Genomic DNA, 17,932 nt, shown 5'->3' on the forward strand with positions numbered 1-17,932 from the left:
TTAATAAACACTTTTTCTTGAACTTTTTTTCTTTCCCCCCCTACTTCAAAATTAAACATTAATTGTGGTGTGTTTTTTTAATAGCCTGCAGCACCACACACTTGGAAAAGATTATGCAGGAGCTAAAAATTGTATATACATGGAGACTGCAGAAACTAATACCAAAGTCAAGAAGAACACAAGAGAATAATAAGTGCAACAGACCTTTAAAATATTTACATCTGCTTACAATGTAGAAAGACCTTCAGAAATGCCTGTTTTGAAATGTTGAGCATCCCCACAAGATGCCAAGTCTCATAATATTTTTAAGTCATTCTGCCTGCATTAATTATCCACGGAGCTTCTTTCTGATATGCATATTTCATTAATACTTACATGGCCATTCACTATGGCTGAATTTAGCATGCCAACAGGAAACAACACATTGAATCCCAGGTGAGCTCCCAGAGTTTCACAGCGTTCAGAGGAAGCAAGACAAATGCTTTGCCCCTAATGGGAATAATACTCTCCCTGCATATACTCCCAGTTCCTTTAGAAAGAGTCAAGCAAGGAAAAGTCCTCTTCTACATCTTCATTTGGGGGGCTGCTCCCTCAAATTTGGATACCAGCCAGTTGGGGAGGAACACCATTTTCACACACTAGCATATGGCAACTCAAAAACAGTAGTACCCAGGCACAGGCTGTTTCTGGAGTTGAAAAAAACCCTTCAAAGACTTCAGACAAACAAGCAGCCATATCATGTTTGAGAAGCCTGTATGGACAAACGCTGCTTAGTGGGAACATAAATTGCAGACTTCAGCACAAAATAGTTCACTATACCTACTGGATAATATTACAAATTGGATTATTACAGGAAAGCAATTAATGCCATGAATGCCAGCAGTCTGGAACGACTTTACTGAAGAGAATTGAGACTCATAAAACTCCCCCTCTGCCCAACATTTTAACCATATTCAAGATAACGCCGTGTCTCCTGTTGCAACAGAATGTGAACTGTCGTTCTAAAGGTACAAACACCTCAACATGTTTGAATTTTTACAGCTCTTGAAACCTGATAACAACCTCCTCCCACACCAGAGTCCAGGATCTAGGATTCTGTTCCAAGTCCAGTTTTTGTTGCACACCTGTATGATCTCATTGCTACAATAAAGTGGGGGAAAAACGAGAGATAGTGACCGAGAGGATGTCTGATGTGTAAGGATGTTGATTACGCCTCCCGTACACGAGACCTAACACAGCATGAGAGCCTTAAATACTCACGGCTATCAAATTCCCATAAAGTCCTTCAAGATAGGATTGGTATTACATTATCAGAAAGATATTCCAACTAACATACTTTACATTAATCTCACCATCTCTGGACAATTTATAGTCCACAAACATTTACAGCTCACATGCCACACCCCCCACGGAGGCTTCTTGAATCACTTCACACAGGAAAGACGGCTGGGAACGCTGTTTTATTGGTGTATGTTTAGGAGAGGCAGAAAACCTCAGCTTGTAGCCCAACGCTCAGTGGCACACTGGACCAGGATTGAGGAAAATCACATTCTCGTTCCTGTCTGCAGAGGCCCTGAGAAAATCCCCACGCCTCTGCCTCTTGTGGGGCTACTGCGAAAGGGACAAAAGGGACCATCCCAGTACCTCTAGGGCTACAGGAATTAAGTCTGACCCTCGCTTAATTGCTGGGAGGAAGTTTACCTCCGACTGTGTTGGGCACCTACAGCAGTCTCCTGAAAAGACGTCCTTCACATGGCTCGGGTTATGTTTCGGCACTGGACTCCGGGAAGCCGCAATAACCAGACCCCCAAGCTACGGAGGAGAGGCCCAGCAGGGGCTCTCGGAGAGGGAGGAAAGAGGAGGTTCCCCGGGCGAAGCAGGCGGTGGCCACTCAGGTAGAGGAGGCGCTGACCGTCCGACCGCCCTCCCGGCTCGGGTGAGGTGAGACGCTCCCCGCCACCCCGCCCGCCGAGCCAGTCCTGCCGCGTCAGGCAGCCGCGGCCCCGCAGGCCCCGCCCCGGCGGCGCTGCCCGGCTGGTTCCACAAGTTTTTGACAGTTTCTTAGCGGCCGAGGGAGAAGCTGAGCGCTGCGGTGTGGCTTCGCTTGGCTGCGGCCGAGGTGCTCTCCGGAGTACGAAGTTCTTCCCACTTGGCCCCTTCCCCGCCGGCACCATGTCTCGGGACCCCGAGGAGGTGAACAAGCTGACGGAGAGCACTTACAAAGTGAGTTTGGGCCGGGGAGGGGGATGCCCGCTGCCGCCGCCGCGCCTGCAGAGACGGTGGCTACCTTTGCCCCCGCTGGCAGGCACCGGAGGTGGCCGAAGTGGGGGCTGTGGGCCGCTTCTCTACAGGATGGGCCGGCGGGAGGACTCAGAGCATGCTCGGCTCTTCACGGAGAAAGGGAACAAACTTTTTTACCTTTTTTCTTCTTCTTCTTCTTTTTTTTTTTTTTTTCCCTTTTCCATCTTTTCTTCCCTTGTGAGTGATTTCGTCTGTCGCTGTGTGTCACAGGCTGCTCGGTGCTCGCTTGTAAATAACGTGGAACGGCTGGGGTGGAGCGGCGCGGCGGCTCGGCTGCCCTGCCCGCTCTGCGCGGTACGGCGGAGGCGGTTTGCGGGGGCTCCGGCTGCGCTCTCTCCTTCGCCGTGGCCCCCGGGGCGAGCACGGCCGCGGGCCCGACCGCAGGGCTTGGGCCACTTTACAGTAGGGAGTGACGGCGCCGGGACAGGGGAGGCTTTAAGGCGGGTTTCTCCCTCTCTGGTAGGCTCATCCCGCCAGCGAGCCCTAATTTTCTCCCTGTGTTTTGATGATAAGGTGGTTTGGAGATCTTGCTGCTTGTGGTTCTCTGCTTGAACCGTTTCTTCATACGGGATAGAGCCTAAAAATGTCTCAACGCAGAGCTCAGTTGCTTGCCTGCATCCTGAGCTGATAATCAGATTTATGGCGGTGCACTCTGGCATTGCCTCAAAATATCGACTGGGGAGGGAAGTTCAGTTTATGTCAGTAGACTTTTAAGTAATGCAAAATGGCTCATTATTTGTAGAATGAAAAATATATTGAATATAGGCACTAAACACTTTCTAACCTTCTATCTTTGTCAACTCAACCCTTTCAAAACACAGCCCTTCTGATTGGGCCAAACTTCCTTAAGAATCATACTTTTGGTTGAGTAGCAGTGGCACTGTTGGAACCACAATCTTCACTCTGTACAGTGTGTTGTACTGGAGAAAGCACTTACATTTGCAAATGTATTTAATCGTTATGCTGATGAACATAGCTGCAATGTGTTTGGAGGTTTGAACCCAAAGGAAAGCTGGGGGGCGAACTGTTTGTTCTATTTTACTATTTGATAAATCTTAGTGGTTTACCCTCAAATATTTTCATATTTCTGAAGATGTTGTAGTCACTTAAGTCCCTGAAATCATTTACTGGAGTATTTTTCCTGTTAGTTTTTTTGTTCTCCATCACACTTAAAGTCAACTTTACTTCTTCAAGGAATCCAGTTATGTTGGTGTCATGTATATATGCTGCTTACTCTCTTCGAACTTCAATATCAAAATCATGCAAAACTACTGGGGAAAAAAAATGTGAGATGATGTGGCTATAGGTTTTGTCCTCTACAATCAGTACAGGTCATCTTAAACAGTCTGATGCTTTTCGATATCAGTTACTTTCATGGTGAGGCCATAAGCAAACACAAACTCTTTTTTTTCTCAGAAGAGAAGCCTGGGAAGCTGACTGTTCAGGGCTGTGACGACAAAGGAATGTCCTACCCTGTTTATTGACTTCCAGAATGTGGATGTAACATTTTTACAGAGAACAGGGAAGAAAATAATTTATTTTAGTGGATATAATACAAATTAGGCTTTAAAGGAAGGATAGACCTCCAAATAAAGAAAACCTTCCCTGTTACTCAGTACTTATTTACAAGGAAAGGTTACCCTTTTGTTGTGTTGTTGGGGTGTTTGGGGTTTTTTTTTCAACTAATTCAAAGGGATGTTTATGAGTGAAAAAAACAGCAGGAAGACATTCATGCCAGGTTAATGTTGACAGTGCAATAAAATGTCTTCTCTGTGAGTACTTTGAGAAGGCTGGTTTGTTGCATCACATAGCTGGTACTCACAGGCCTGGAAACCCTCCTGCCCTGCCCTCATTAAAAATTGAAACTTTATCCAGATAAGGTATAAAGGCTGCTTCAGGTAGAGAATAGATTCTGGGCCTACTTTAAAGGGCTTATTTCTGTATCAAAGTTAAAATCTTGAAAATAGTTCTTTATTTCTTAAGGGCAGAGAGCACTGGCTTGTGTATTCAGTATTTGCTGTGACTGTAATCACAGCTCCCTCATCTAAAACAAATGAACATCTCTGTGCCAGACTTCAGTCTGCACGATGAGCATCCTCTCCTTTGTTTAGCTGTGCTCATGCAGCTTCTACTCTTGCTGTGTGCCATGCTTAAAAGCACCATGCTGGTATTGAGAAAATAAGAGTAGTGTTTGGTTTTCTTCTTCCAAGAAGAAAGGCTTGATCTGGGGAAAACAGTTTGGTGTCATGTAGTTATGGCATCTGTGTGCTGCAGGACCAAACACAGGCTTTCAGCTTAGCACAAATGATCAACTTTTAGGTGACCTGGAAAAATAGTAGAAAATTTAATTTAATGCCTTGAAATCTGTTTTGGTTTTGGGGATTGTTTTTGTTTGCTTTGGGGTTGGTTTTTTTTTTTTGTTTGCATTTTGTTTTGGGTTTTGTTGTCGTTTCTTACAATACCAATCCACTGGATTTATTAAATACATAATAACCTGTGTTACACTAAGCTTCAACATACACTTACAGAAGTCATCTTGTGGTTACCCTTGTATTTTTACCTTATTCATCCTTTTTGTTGGCAACAGCAGCAGAAAGTGAATACCTCAACTTTTTATAGCTAACCTGACTAAATAAACAACATAATCCTCAAATACGTGCATGTGTGCACACAAAAAAATCGAGGCTGACATTTACTCTTTATGTAACACCTGAAGAATCACATTAATGCATGATAGGAATGGCACGTGCAAAATGAACCCCAAGGGTGTGGGAGCCTATGACTAAAGACAGCCACAGCCACCCTTTGCCAAGGAGCTGCCGAGAGGTTCACTGGTATGACAGAGCCCTGCCCTTGTAAGTCACTGGAGTGATGTGGCATGCTGTGAGAGGGCACTGAGTGACCCCCTTGCAGGCAGGCTGTCAGCCAGTAAACCCCAGGAAAGTTGTGCTAGGTGGTGGTGTGTCACCGTGGCTCATAGAGTTTCATTCTGTCAGTTGTATATGGGGGAAAGCTGTTTGGCATCCAGCTATGATACATGCAGTGCAGGGGAAAGGGGACAAAACAGGAAAGTACTGAGTTACAGACCTGTCACTGTTGTATGGTCTAAGGGCTGGGCATGCAGTTTCGTGTATTGCTCCTGTGGTTTGAGGTTTCCGGAGCTCTTGATCATTGCATGATAGCTGTAATTCATTGGGGTTGGAAACTATGCATTATAAAGGAGTATTCCTCTCTAGTCAAGTAAATACTCCCCAGAAATGTTCATTATCAACCTGAGTGTAATTTAACAAGCAAACAAACAAAACACACCCTTTGTTTGTCCAGTGGCGTTCTCCTGAGGGGCATGTGTTCTCTACAGGGGCACCTGGAGTTGTAGCAGGCTGTCTTGTTTTGTCATGGAAGTGTATCTGATAAATTCAGTTTAAAGCCCTAAATTCCATGATTATTTTAAAATGGGCTGCCCAGGGAGGTGGTGGAGACACCATCACTTGAAGGGTTTAAAAAGAGGCTGGATGAGGCACTTAGTGCCATGGTTTAGCTGATTGGATGGTGTTGGGTGATAGGTTGGACGCGATGATCTCGAAGGTCTTTTCCAACCTGGTTAATTCTGTACTCTGTCAAACATTGGTAATTAAATTAAACCACCAGACTTATTTTCCAAAATGAAAATTCACCTCTTCAGTCCTAGGACATGCAGAAGTCAAGCTGCTGCTTGGTTAAGACATAAATCTAAACCGGGGGAAGTGGAGTCTTAGGAAGTTTGAGTATAAAATCCAGTTCTATCTCAGTGTCAATTATGTCTTTAGAGATAATTTACTTGGAGTTATGCCTGCTTCAAGTCTACCCTGAGTCATGTGTTCATAACCTGACAAAGTTTGTATTTGAAACACACTGATGGATGACGTATTAATGTTGCCCTTCAACAAGGAACACTCCATCAAGCTGACTAATAATTAGTCATAAAAATTAGTCTTTTTGAATAAACATTGGCATCCTGATTGTTTGGGGGTTTTTTTTGTTGAACCTGTTGTAAAACAATATTGAACTAAGTTACAGCTGAGATAGCTTAGTATGAGATTCATTGAGGGCTTAATCACACCCTTCAGGAAACTGTTGTGTAGATTTCAAAAGCTAAAGGAGGAGATTGCTTGAAGTATTTTGTGCACTATTGCATTTAACGTAGGGCACAGTATCATTTACTTCATATATGGCTTTTAGAATCTTCTCCAGGGGGTTCTCAGATCTGCATCTGTGTAAGAACACTAAAGACTTCTTCCAAAACCTGAATTTTACTGGGTTATGAATTGAGGAATGGATTTAAACTAAATTATTAGTAGCTGTACAAAAGTTTGGTCTGAATAGCTATAGCCATGGTCATACGAGCTTATACGTTGTTGCCCACTCTTGCAAAAATGTCTGCAGGATGTAAACCTAAACCTACAGGGAGTCTATGCATTGTTTAGTTGTATTCATACCTGCTGAGCCATTGTTCTGTGAGGTGTGTCTTTAAGTGAAAAGCAAAGCTGAGCATTTACAGGAAGGCACTTTTACAATGGCTGTCATTTGTTTTGAAGATTAGCCTTGTTTATGTGACTATCGGGAACTGCAGAAGATAAAATACCTCGATGCAACAAGTGGAAGTGCAAGGCTTGTTCCTCTTCAGTCAGCTCCTTGCCGCCAGGCTGGTTAGCTTACATCTGTTTCATGTGGTGAAAGGCACAGAGCAACTCTTATGCCAGATTTTAATGAGAATTTAATGATTTAAATGACCAGAATACGTTTCTCTTATGCTTTTTCTTGGAAGGTCACTTTTGCCAACTCTCAAATTCTCTGCATAAGAAGATGTTTCCAAGTGCCCGTTTGGAAAGTGTGTTTCCCTTTATTTCCATTCATCCTAAATAATAGAAAGCTCTAGGATCTGATCATGTGCGTCCTCTTCTCTTCTAGTTAACTGTTGTGTTCATGAGAGGTAGTGTGTTACTAGAATGTAGGACACTAGATTGACAATTAGGAGGCTGAGTTGAGTGCCTCACTGTACAGTGATGTGTTGTGAAGCACACTGTCTCCTAGTTTGTGGGGTTTGGTTGTTTTTTTTTCCCCCCTTAATTTGTGATGTCTGTTTGGATGAAGACAAAAGTTCTGTCCCCTAGTCTTTGTGCAGCGTGGCAGATAAGAAGCTTGTGATATTTTGTGAGACTTTTGGCAATTTTAAATTAGTGTTTCTCTTGATCAGAAATTCTTTGTTCCTCTGTCGGTGCTTTTTTGAGATCTGCCTTTAACATATGGCTTGCAATTCTCAGCCTCACTCATTTTCACAAGTTTGCTTTGGGGTTTGGGTTGAGGGTTTCTTTGGTGTTTGTTTTTTGGTGTTTGGGGTTTTTTTTAGTGCAAATAAGAGAAGCTATAAATAAGACATCATAACAAAAATGAGCTATACAAATTGGTTTCTGATTTCCCCTATCACTTTTGAAGCTGAACAAAATAGCACAATCGTTTTAACTGATCTGCAATGGCTTGCCAATATCGCATTTAGAGCTGGCCCTGAAGAGGGAGTTGCCAGTGATAGCTTCCCTTTTTGAAAAAGTGCTCTAGACATTTCTTCCTGGACAGTACTTCAAAGACAGTAACAGTGGTTAACTGTGTAAAAGGAGCACTGGAAGCACAGCCAGGTTTTTGTTTGCTTTGAGAATCTACTCTTCAGTAGAAAGGCAGAAATACATATTGGAGAGTGGAAAAGAATCTAAGAATTATTTCATCTGATCATCTTGGAGACCCAGTGGAGGGGTGGGGGAGAGGACTATAGCTAAGTCTTTGCCAAATACAAGTGGGAAGGTAGGTGAGCCTTGCACAGTGCTGTGAGGATCAGCTAACCGTACCCTGTGTTAAACCAAGCAAATTCCAAAGGGGAATTTCCATTGCGAAGGTTTCTGCCGCTTCTGGGGCGTTCACGCCTGGAGACGGGTGCAGACGCTTCTGCTAACAATCAACCACTGTGGCGGTGCAAAGACTGAAAAATGTCCAGAGACTGCTTGGTCTGATGGAGAAAAGATCCATTAGTTGTATGCCTTCCAGCTCCTGAAGGCACTGAGCTATAAATTGTTTCTTCAGCTTTCCCAGCAGTTTTACATACGCGTTGAGCAGATGTGATGTACTGGAGCAATGCCTTAGAGTTCTCTGTATTTTGGGGACCTGTTGTTTCCACAGTGTGGTCAGCATCTGCTCTGCAGGAGTACCCTCTATGTATCAAGTCAGCTAGTGAAAATAAAAGGGTCTGACTTCAGAGAGGGAAGCTGTTAAGAGCACTTTTGCTGGGTTTTGGTCACTTCACACATAGGTGAAAACATCTAATGACAGATGCAGTCACTGTTTTCTGTTGGAAATGTGATGTCAAACTGCAATCTTAACCCCCAAATCCTTAAGGCAGTTATTCCAAAAGTCAGTGTTTTCAGACTGGTAATTGCCATGTTACTGTTAGAATTTTTGGATAGGTGGCATTAAGGGTTTTACTCTGTGTTCTTGTTTGCAAGGAGCAGGGTAAGCAGGAGCTGTTTTTCAAGCAAATTATTTTCAGTGTGGGGTGGCAATTCAAGGTGGCATTGGCATTCTTACTTGCCACAGATACAGAGTTTCTACATCATGTACACCTTTCTTCTGCCCTATATCCTTGGAGCACAGATCTCCTAACACAATACCTTAATTCACTACTTTTTCTCTTTCTTTTTTTTTCCCTTGTGATTCACTGACTCTATTTATGCCAACAGACTTCATGTTCACACCACTGCTGGGAAGAAATGGCAAAAAGTTGCAATAGGAGCAGACAACTTACCCCATGGAACAAAAGCCTCACAGTCACTCTGCCTCAGCTACGGGAAGGGCAGCAGAGGCAGAGGAGCAACATTTACAGTAGTAAATTAAAGAGCTGAGGAGGGATGTTCCCAGACACTAGAGCTTGAAAATCCATACAGTTAAGTTGTTAGAATAGCCCCTGGCATCGTTGGCCCAACCTGAAATACTTTCCCAAATGATTTCTGGATGTGGTTTGTGAGTTAACACAAATCAAGGGCCTGGGGACAATGAGTAGTTTGCTTGCAGTGATCATGTTTGGGTGGGTAAGAGTTTAATGGTATAGACCGGAAAGCAGTCCCAGCTGCATTTGATTTATACAAATAAAGGTAATGGGGCTAGGTATTGTTCTGTCTGCTTCTGGTGTCATATATAGTCTACCAGCAGCAGAGCCTAGTAGTTTGGTATCTTTCTTTAATATCTATCATTTTACTTAACATGAGTGATAAAGTATTTCTGGCAAAATCTGGAGTTACTCTTCCCTTGCAGTTGACTGGAGTCCAGGCATGGCATTGTAGTGGAAAACTAATCATCAAGTTCTGTCTCAGTGACCTTGCCTGAAAACAAGGCAGATGTGATAGGCTGCCTGTTCTTTCTGGGTCCATGTATGTACTAAATATTTATATTTGCATTCTGTTAGTATTATAACAGGCAAAAGCTTGAGACTATTTCCCTTGTCTCGTGCCTTGTATTTTTTGTAAATAGAAAGCCTCTGTTATGAATTCCTCAAACTTGAAAGTTCTGCTTTGTGAATAGTATCTAGAAAGATGTGAGATGTGTAATAAAAACAGCAAGAAGAACAGAATGCTGTCCTCAGGTTGATCTTCCTTTTGTGACAATAAAATTTTACATTGTAATGCCACAGATAAGGTTGTGCTAGGCAGAGTCTGGGAAAAGAAGGTCTAGAATCTGCCAAAAAACTTTTAAAGTCTCCCATGTGGACACAGAGGGCTTGTATTAAATGGATTTTTAAAGGAAAAAGAAAATATGCCTTAGCAAATCATTCCTGAGGCTTAGCAGCTGGTGTTATTTTGTATATAAAAGAAGAAAGGAAGGATTAGAATAATTGGCTGCCTGGTTATTAAATGACTGGGCATATACAGCAAGTTCTAGAACGCTTGTTCAGAGGTGGTTAGTTACATACATACAGAGCGGGGTCTGTTAAACCTTGCTGTGTCTTTAGGTAGTGATTCCACCTGAAGAAATTAAGAAGCTCAGAGGGCTCTTTCAAACTCATCATTTTTTAAAAGCTAATTGCAACATCCCACATTCTGGAATGCTACTAGTTCCATCACATGTATTTGAGACATTCTAAAGGGCATGATTCTGTGGAGTGAGTAACTATTGCATTTCTAGCATCACATCAGCTTTGATTTCTTTTTTCAGTGCTCATAATAAGATAAAATTAATTATATGGTGGTTAGGGGAGAGTTACTGTCTTTGACCAGAAAGAGGGAAACAAGCTTTCCTATGAGTAGGGACAACTCAAGCATTGTGGGTGACATTTGGTTTTGGAGTGGGCAACAGCTGCTTTTCCTCTCTTCATCCCCCCCAACTTTGGGAAAATTCAAATTTGGCTTCATACTTTGTAGCTTGTTTTCTGCTTTTTGCAAAGGCAGTGGTGTGGCTGTTTTCTTGCACCATGAAACTGCCAGTCACAATTTCAACCACTTCACTGAATTTATAGTATTCCGTAGGTATGAGAGTACTCATGCTTGGAGCTGCTGGGTTTCAGATTCTGGCTGTTTCAGCCAATAATTGTATTTAATGGCCAAAGCAGCTGCAGGGGATTTTGTGAGGGTTTTTTTTTCTCCTATTTCAATAAGGTCATTTTCAATTTCTGAAAGCACTACAGCTTTGCACAATGAAATGCAGCATTATCAAAAACCAAACCAAACAAACCCCAACAACAACCCCACAACAACACCCCAACTAACTTCCCTGAATGTTGCCATTATCTTAGAAAATATTAATAAAGTGCCTAGTCTTGCCCCAGTCAGATATCTGGTGAATTTCTTTGCTATTTTCCTTTTTCCCAGAATTCTTTTTGGTTTTTTTTCCCCTTTTTCTTTTATTTTTCCCTGAGCAGTGGTTGGAGGTGGAGGTAGAATTCAAATCTTTGAACTGTTGTTGGGAAGTTCTTGTTATTGCCTGACTTTATAAAACAATTAGTGGATAAAGGTTTTTCCCTGATTCTTACTTCACCATCACCTACCTTAAAAGAAGGATCTGTGCAAACTTTGATCACATGCTTGACATCTTTTTGTGTTACAAGCAGCCAGATTTCTTTTTCTTCCTACCTTTTTTTTTCTGTTTGATCTTAAATGCTCCGTTTCTTCTCCCTTTAATCCTTTGCTCTCCTCTTCCTCCCAAGTCTTCTATTTTTCATCCGTCCACAGGCTCTTCAGGTGGATGCTGTACACAGAAAGCATGAAACTAGACCTAAGTGACCCTCAGAGAGATACTTCCATATACTGTTGAATTGCCTTGGTTCTAACACAGACTTTGTTTTCTGTTCACTAGAATGTTATGGAACAGTTCAATCCAGGGCTGAGGAACTTAATAAATCTGGGGAAGAATTATGAAAAAGCTGTTAATGGTAAGTCTTCTTAGGTGATAACTTTAGAAACAATACTTAATTTAAATGTATATTGAGTGTGAAGGTTAAATAGAAGGAAAAACACCAATAGTTATGACTAGATACTGTCTTTGGCTTTTTCTCTCTGGAAATACCTACAAAAGCTATTTCACGTTCTCAGTTCTGTTCCAGCTCACCTGTAGACACCAGTATCTAAGTAACCCTGTGAACTGAACAACCTGAATAAAAGGTGCAGGAGTGGATAATTTGTTTTGGTTTTGTTTGGGTTTTTTCCTTGTCCATACTCAACCTGATGGTATTTCTTTAATGGAGGCCAAATCAGACTCCAGGTTTGGATCTCAAGTACCCAGTCTCCCAAACTTTTTATAATGTGGTCATTTTCATTATTGACTTTATTGAAGCCATCTATCTAAGCATGGGTTTCCCAAAGCTTACATTGTAGGACCTGTTAGAGCTTGCTCCATTTCACCTATGCAAACCTGTTGAGCTGCTTGATACCATATGAAAGCAATGTAAAATCTCTTAATTTTGCCTTATTCAAGCCTGTGGCATGTCTTTCCCCTAGATGTAATCTAGTACTCTGAGAAATGTGATCCTGCAGAAGCAGTGCATAGCCAAATAGACATTGAAATCTCTCTTCATGCAAATTTTAGGCCAGGCTCAAAAAGAAGATAAAACTAAAGGCTGCTGGAGATGAAAACAGGGAAATGTTGACTTATTTGCAGTAATGCCTAAGCCAATGGATTAAAATGGTGCTTACCTAACCTTAGGGATTATAGGTAGTACTAGAAGTTTTAATAAGCATTTCCATATTTGGCTTAAAGATTCTTGTGCCAGTTTCTGAAGGTTCTGCTTGTAACTTACATTGCTATTGATAAGTTGCATTGTGCGTCTTCTAGTTCAATTTGTCATCAGTAATTCACAATACAACAGTGCCCAACACTGGAAAGGCTGATAGGTATTGTTTTCTAGCAAGTTTGTCTAAGACTGACTGATAAAGCATATCTAGCATGAATGCTTAATTTCAAATGGATAAATATTTACAATGTTGCAACAACTGTTGGGAAACGACATTAATGTCATCTTTGGACTCTCATAAATTGTTAATCTTTTTCTCCCTTAGTTCCAAGTGCTATAAATAGATCTGTAGCAAGCAGTAAATACTCTGTTGCTAAACAAATACTGTACAGCTTTGCGAACAAGCTAAAGCAGGCTGACAAAGAACATCAAGCTTACAAGAACTTGATAGGTTTATAATCTGGTTTTATACATTTTGAGGATAAAAGGTCAAAACTCCTTCTCTGCTAGACCTAGTGCTGGTGAAGAGACTCTTGATTTGCGTAGGAGAAATCACATTTTCTTCCTTTTTTTAAATGCCTGTATTAGGATAAAAGATTGACTTGGGGCTGTCTTGAAGAAACATTAGCTGGGAAGAGGTGGAAGGGCATAAAATCTTCACCCATGAGTGGCAATCATCAATAATACCAGTGTAATTCTTCCAGCATCTCTGAGATGCAGCTTAGAAGTGACTCTTCTAAGGTAACAGAGCCTCAAAAAGAATCTTTTATCACTTGGAAAAAGGCTTTTCAATGAAGATACTGTTAGGTGACTGATGATGTCACCTTTACTAGTAAACACTATCACATACAGACCTAAAACAATTGGCAATTATAGTCCTTTCAGACAAATGTATTCTTATGACCACAGTGAGTCTGCTTGGCTTCCATTTTCGGTACTGCTACAAAAGTTACGGAGACTTACTTGAATAAGTATTTTTCACTGCCTTTTCCAACAAAAGCTTGCAGGCTTACCCTTGTCATTTCCTTTTCTTGGTAGCATGGAGATCAGTTCTAGATATTGTGAAGATGCAAGGCCACCATTGTAGATGTACTGTATATTGAAAATGTTTCTCACTAGTGGCCTGCTTGCAGTTTGAGTCTTGATGTTTCTGTGTTTGTTCCAGTAAAACTGGCTTTGCTGTTTAAATCACCCATAACCAGGAAATGATTAACTGAGAATAACTGAAAGCTCACTGATATATATTAAGATCTTGCTGGTTCCTGGAAAACTGAAATTGAACTAGAACAAAGAAAGGGGGGAGGGGAATGGAATAAAATGATTATTACTATGGTCTGTCATTTTTGGTTGGGCATGTTAAACCCTCATGTCTCTTCTTAAATTGTATATGCACCTGTTGCCTGAGGGCTGTTTTGAATACAGATTGCTGTGCTTTCCTGAGTTCAGTGACAAAGATGAAAGCAGGCACTTTCCTGGAGTGTTAAAATCACTCTGCAGATCTATCAATGCTGATTGCCCTCACTGTCCAAGAAAACAGAGATTTTAAGCTGACTAAATTGCTGAACAATGTAATTTATAATAATCTCAGGAACACTGGTGGTGTGTTGAAAATTGAGGAAGAATGCCAAATGGGTTGTCTCCACAACCTGAACATTATCTTTCAGATAACTAATATTTTAAGCTTTGGCATGTGACACTTAAATTGGAGAAGTTGGTGTTTGTGTGTAGGATGCTCAGATTTCAATGTATTGTTGTCAAGAAATCCTGTTTGGCATTGCAGTGTATGAGGACTGTACAGTGTTACCCATAGTGGAAACTTCAAAGAGTGGTTCTACCAGATGTATCAAACCTTTCACACTTAGTTTTTCTTTTCTATAGATCACACCTGGCAAACTGCATTTCATCATAGCTGGTTTTGAAGCAAGTTACACTCTCAGCTAACTAAAACAGTAAATGATGATTTGACTCAGAAGGGCTCCATGTCTCCTTGTTGTACCAGCAGGTCCATTGTCTCAAAGCCCAGTAGCCATCTCTTCTGGTCTGGCTGGCCAATACATGACAGAGCCTTCTGCATTTCTGCTGAGTTTGGGATTGCATTTTGCTTTTCTCCAGCTGTGTGATGTGTACCAAGAAATTTTGCTGCATCCTGACCAATGGCTTATGGCTAAATCTACCAACTGGATGCTAACTGGCCCTGGATATGGATCAAAGTTGGAACTAAATAATAGGCTAAAACTTCCTTCGTGTGTTCTATTATTCTGTCGTTATCACCTGGTTTTATAAGTTAGCAGGCAGCAAAGGGACTTGTGCCTTCCCCTGATACCAGGGCTTCCTGATTGCTATCTACCCCTCTCTTAGTATGTGCCCTGCTTTACACAATTTCACAGGCTCATAGATTAATGAAAACAGAAAATACTTTGATTTTAATTTTTTTATAACACTTTTTTTTCCCCATCCTCAAGCTATGGTAGTGGCTGGAAGAGCCTATTATGATAGCCTTGCAAAGATTGGGGATATATCAGCTGATTCTCCAGTGTCTAAAGAATTGGGTAAGTGAAACCTCATTTTTAATGTTTTTTAAATGTTTTTATTGCTTCAAAATGCAAACTTTATTTTTGTTTTCCTGCTGGCTAGCATGAGTAAGAGGAGGATCCAAAAAAAAAGTGTGTTTTACTCTTCAGCAACACAGGTGGAAAGGATTAGATTCCTCTAAGGTGTATTATTTCTGAAGACATGGCTAATTTTTTTTCACTTTGAGTCTATTTCTGCTTCAAAAGCAAGGGAGTGTTTTAAGCTCACAGGGTAATTAAATATGAAAAAATAAGTAGCTTGATTTTCAGTACAGAGATCAATGTTGAAATACTTCTACAAGAGAATATTGGTATAAGGAGTCCTAGGGTATGACAGCAGTTCTACACTAAAACAATTTTCTGGATGAGATCCGCTGTGAAGAGTTTAGTTCCACTTCACTATTCTTGATCAAGTGCAGCGCTTGAAGTTCTCAGGTGCTTTATTTATTTTCTAGTTGAGCTTTTGAAAGAGAAGCTGTGGAGTCAAAGATGTAGTACATTTACATTAGTGTGACATTAACTTCTGTACTTTCTGAAATGACTTTTCTGTAGTTTCCTGACAATGATTCCTGAGTTTTGGAAGGCTGGCCAGCAGCACATGCTCTGTACTCCTCTGGCCAGCACTGAAACTGCAGAAGTGAAATTGGCCTCAAAGTGTTTGTAAAAGATTGTCACACCGCCACAAAACAAAGAAGTTTTGACCATTTGTTGGAAGACTTGATTTGCTTTTTGACAAAAATATCTTTATAAGGTGTCTTGTCTCTGAACTTTTGATGGCGGGCAGTGTAGGACCCTTTCAGGGGTGTAACGTGCATCTGCTGCTGTAGCTCAGGATAGGGTGGCAGTTCAGCTGATTGGAAAGGATGTTTTTTAGTAAACTGGTTTGTTAATGATTCTGCTGAAGCAGAATTGAGGGGAAAGACTCTGCTTGAATGGTGGCACTGCTTTCTGGGTGCCTGCATACATTTTTATGATCTGTTCTGAAGCCACCTTCGTGTGAGTGTTAACATTCTGTGTTGAAAGTTGGGAGCGGCAGAACAGCAAACAGTGCAAAGCAAACAGTCCTAATGCAGGTCCTTTCTGTATTTGCTTTGCAGGTTGTTTACAGAAAGCAGAGCTGCTGCTTTCAAGCTAGAGAACAAAAGCATGAGAAAAAGTAGTAACTGTGCAGAGTCTTATAAAAATATCAACAAATGCATAATTTTTTGTAATCAAGGTGTTGGTCAAATGCATGGAAGTAATCTACTGAACTTCCTGGGACTGTGGGATGTTGCCTGCTTGCCTGAGGATGTTATCATTGGGTAGTCCTGAGCTGACTTCTCAAAATACCTGGTTTTCCCTGTTGTTTGGGGCAACACAGCATTGTGACTGAAAATATACTTTTAACTAGTTCTTCCCAGCAGTGATAAACCTTTTTCTAGATAGGCTGCACTGAGAATGCATGGCCTCCTTCAAGGTCAGGTCTCCAGCACTGCTTTCTGTTCACCTTCAACTGCAGGAAAGATCTTTTGCAGACAACAGCGGCGCTGGATTTCCTCCAGTGTGCTCTCTGATAGAATACTTAATTCAGAGATAAGAGAAGTCAATGAACACTGGAAAAGGCAGGATAATGTGGTTAGGAGTCTCTGAGAGATCATTTGCATTTTCCTTAACAACTCTTACCAGTTCTGAAGCCAGGCTGCAATACTGAGCCGTTTGACAAAGAAACAGGATACGCTCCAGGTGCCTCTAAAAGTCTTCCACTGAAAAACACTTCAGTACACCTTTTAGTATTTTTAAAATACTGAGATGCCTGCTGAGCAGTATCAGACGTGTAACAAGTAGATCAAACTCGCTGCGACTTGCTTATTTGTTGACCCTATTAACCCCAGTGGAGTTGCTGCAGGGCAGCCCCAGTGGAATTGTCTGTCTGTGAGTTCCTTTAGACTCGCCTAAGGACGTGTTATTGACTGCTGACAGCTCTGTCATGCCTAATACTTCTGTTATCTTTGCCAATAAAGAGGTCAGTAGTCATCAGCTAAGTTTTGTGACATGAATGTGAACTGCTTTTCTGGAATGTATTCTCTTGAGCTGACACACTGGCTTGTTTTAGAAGAGCAGCAGACAAAAGGGAACTGGCAAAGAAGCAGAGCAGAGCAATTTCCATAGTTGTGTGTGTGTGTTATCTGGAATATTTCTCTAACTTTTTACTGTGGTCTAAAAATATATTACCAGACCTCTTTTCTGTGTCCTGCCTTAACATGATACAGAAATCAAGAACAACATTCCCCCAGATAGCAGTAAGAGATCATTATACTTTTTTAATACTGAAGGCATCACTCTGGCCCTTTTTAATGGGTTAGATAAACCAGCAATGACCAAGTTCTAAAGCATTTTGGAATGCTTTAATGTTTGAGCACAAATTGGGGTACTGTGATCTGGATTTCCAGTGTTTAGATTTATGACAACTAGAACATGCAAATGGTTTTATTTGCCTACTGAAAAATGGAAATAGTCAAGGTAAATATTTAAACTGATGCTTGAAACTGATCTGTTTAAAAACAAACTAGCACCCCACACACCCCATGGCTTATTAATTTAAGCAGAATTAGGACAATTGGCTTGTGAAAGGCAAAGCTTCATAGTAGCCAGAAATCCACAGTGCTGGTTTTTTACCTCTTTGTATTATCTACAGCAGAAATGAAGGGAAAGCATATCTGCCAGTTGGTTATCTTTGGCTCATCTTAAATGGGCATGCCTCTTCTGTTAGCTTTGTGTTTCATACATCAGCCACTAGGTACTTTTTGGCTGTAAAAAAAGGTCTCAGAGGAAGATTTTCCCC

At 41.3% G+C, this 17,932-nt stretch overlaps 1 protein-coding gene across 1 annotated transcript in view; it reads left to right on the forward strand.

The window, feature by feature from the left end:
* The first annotated feature begins 2,034 nt into the window (after positions 1-2,034).
* BAIAP2L1 (BAR/IMD domain containing adaptor protein 2 like 1) overlaps positions 2,035-17,932 on the forward strand; it is a 41,084-nt gene continuing 25,186 nt past the window's right edge. The window contains exons 1-3 of the mRNA XM_068146751.1: positions 2,035-2,223; positions 11,668-11,743; positions 15,004-15,090. Of these exons, the coding sequence (XP_068002852.1) occupies positions 2,173-2,223; positions 11,668-11,743; positions 15,004-15,090 (214 nt within the window). The 5' untranslated portion in view covers positions 2,035-2,172. The remainder of the gene's footprint in view (positions 2,224-11,667; positions 11,744-15,003; positions 15,091-17,932) is intronic.

Source organism: Melanerpes formicivorus, unplaced genomic scaffold (assembly GCF_026170545.1).
Source record: "Melanerpes formicivorus ecotype bairdi unplaced genomic scaffold, bMelFor1.0.p_v2 SCAF_14, whole genome shotgun sequence".
NCBI classification, from domain to species: Eukaryota; Metazoa; Chordata; class Aves; order Piciformes; family Picidae; genus Melanerpes; species Melanerpes formicivorus.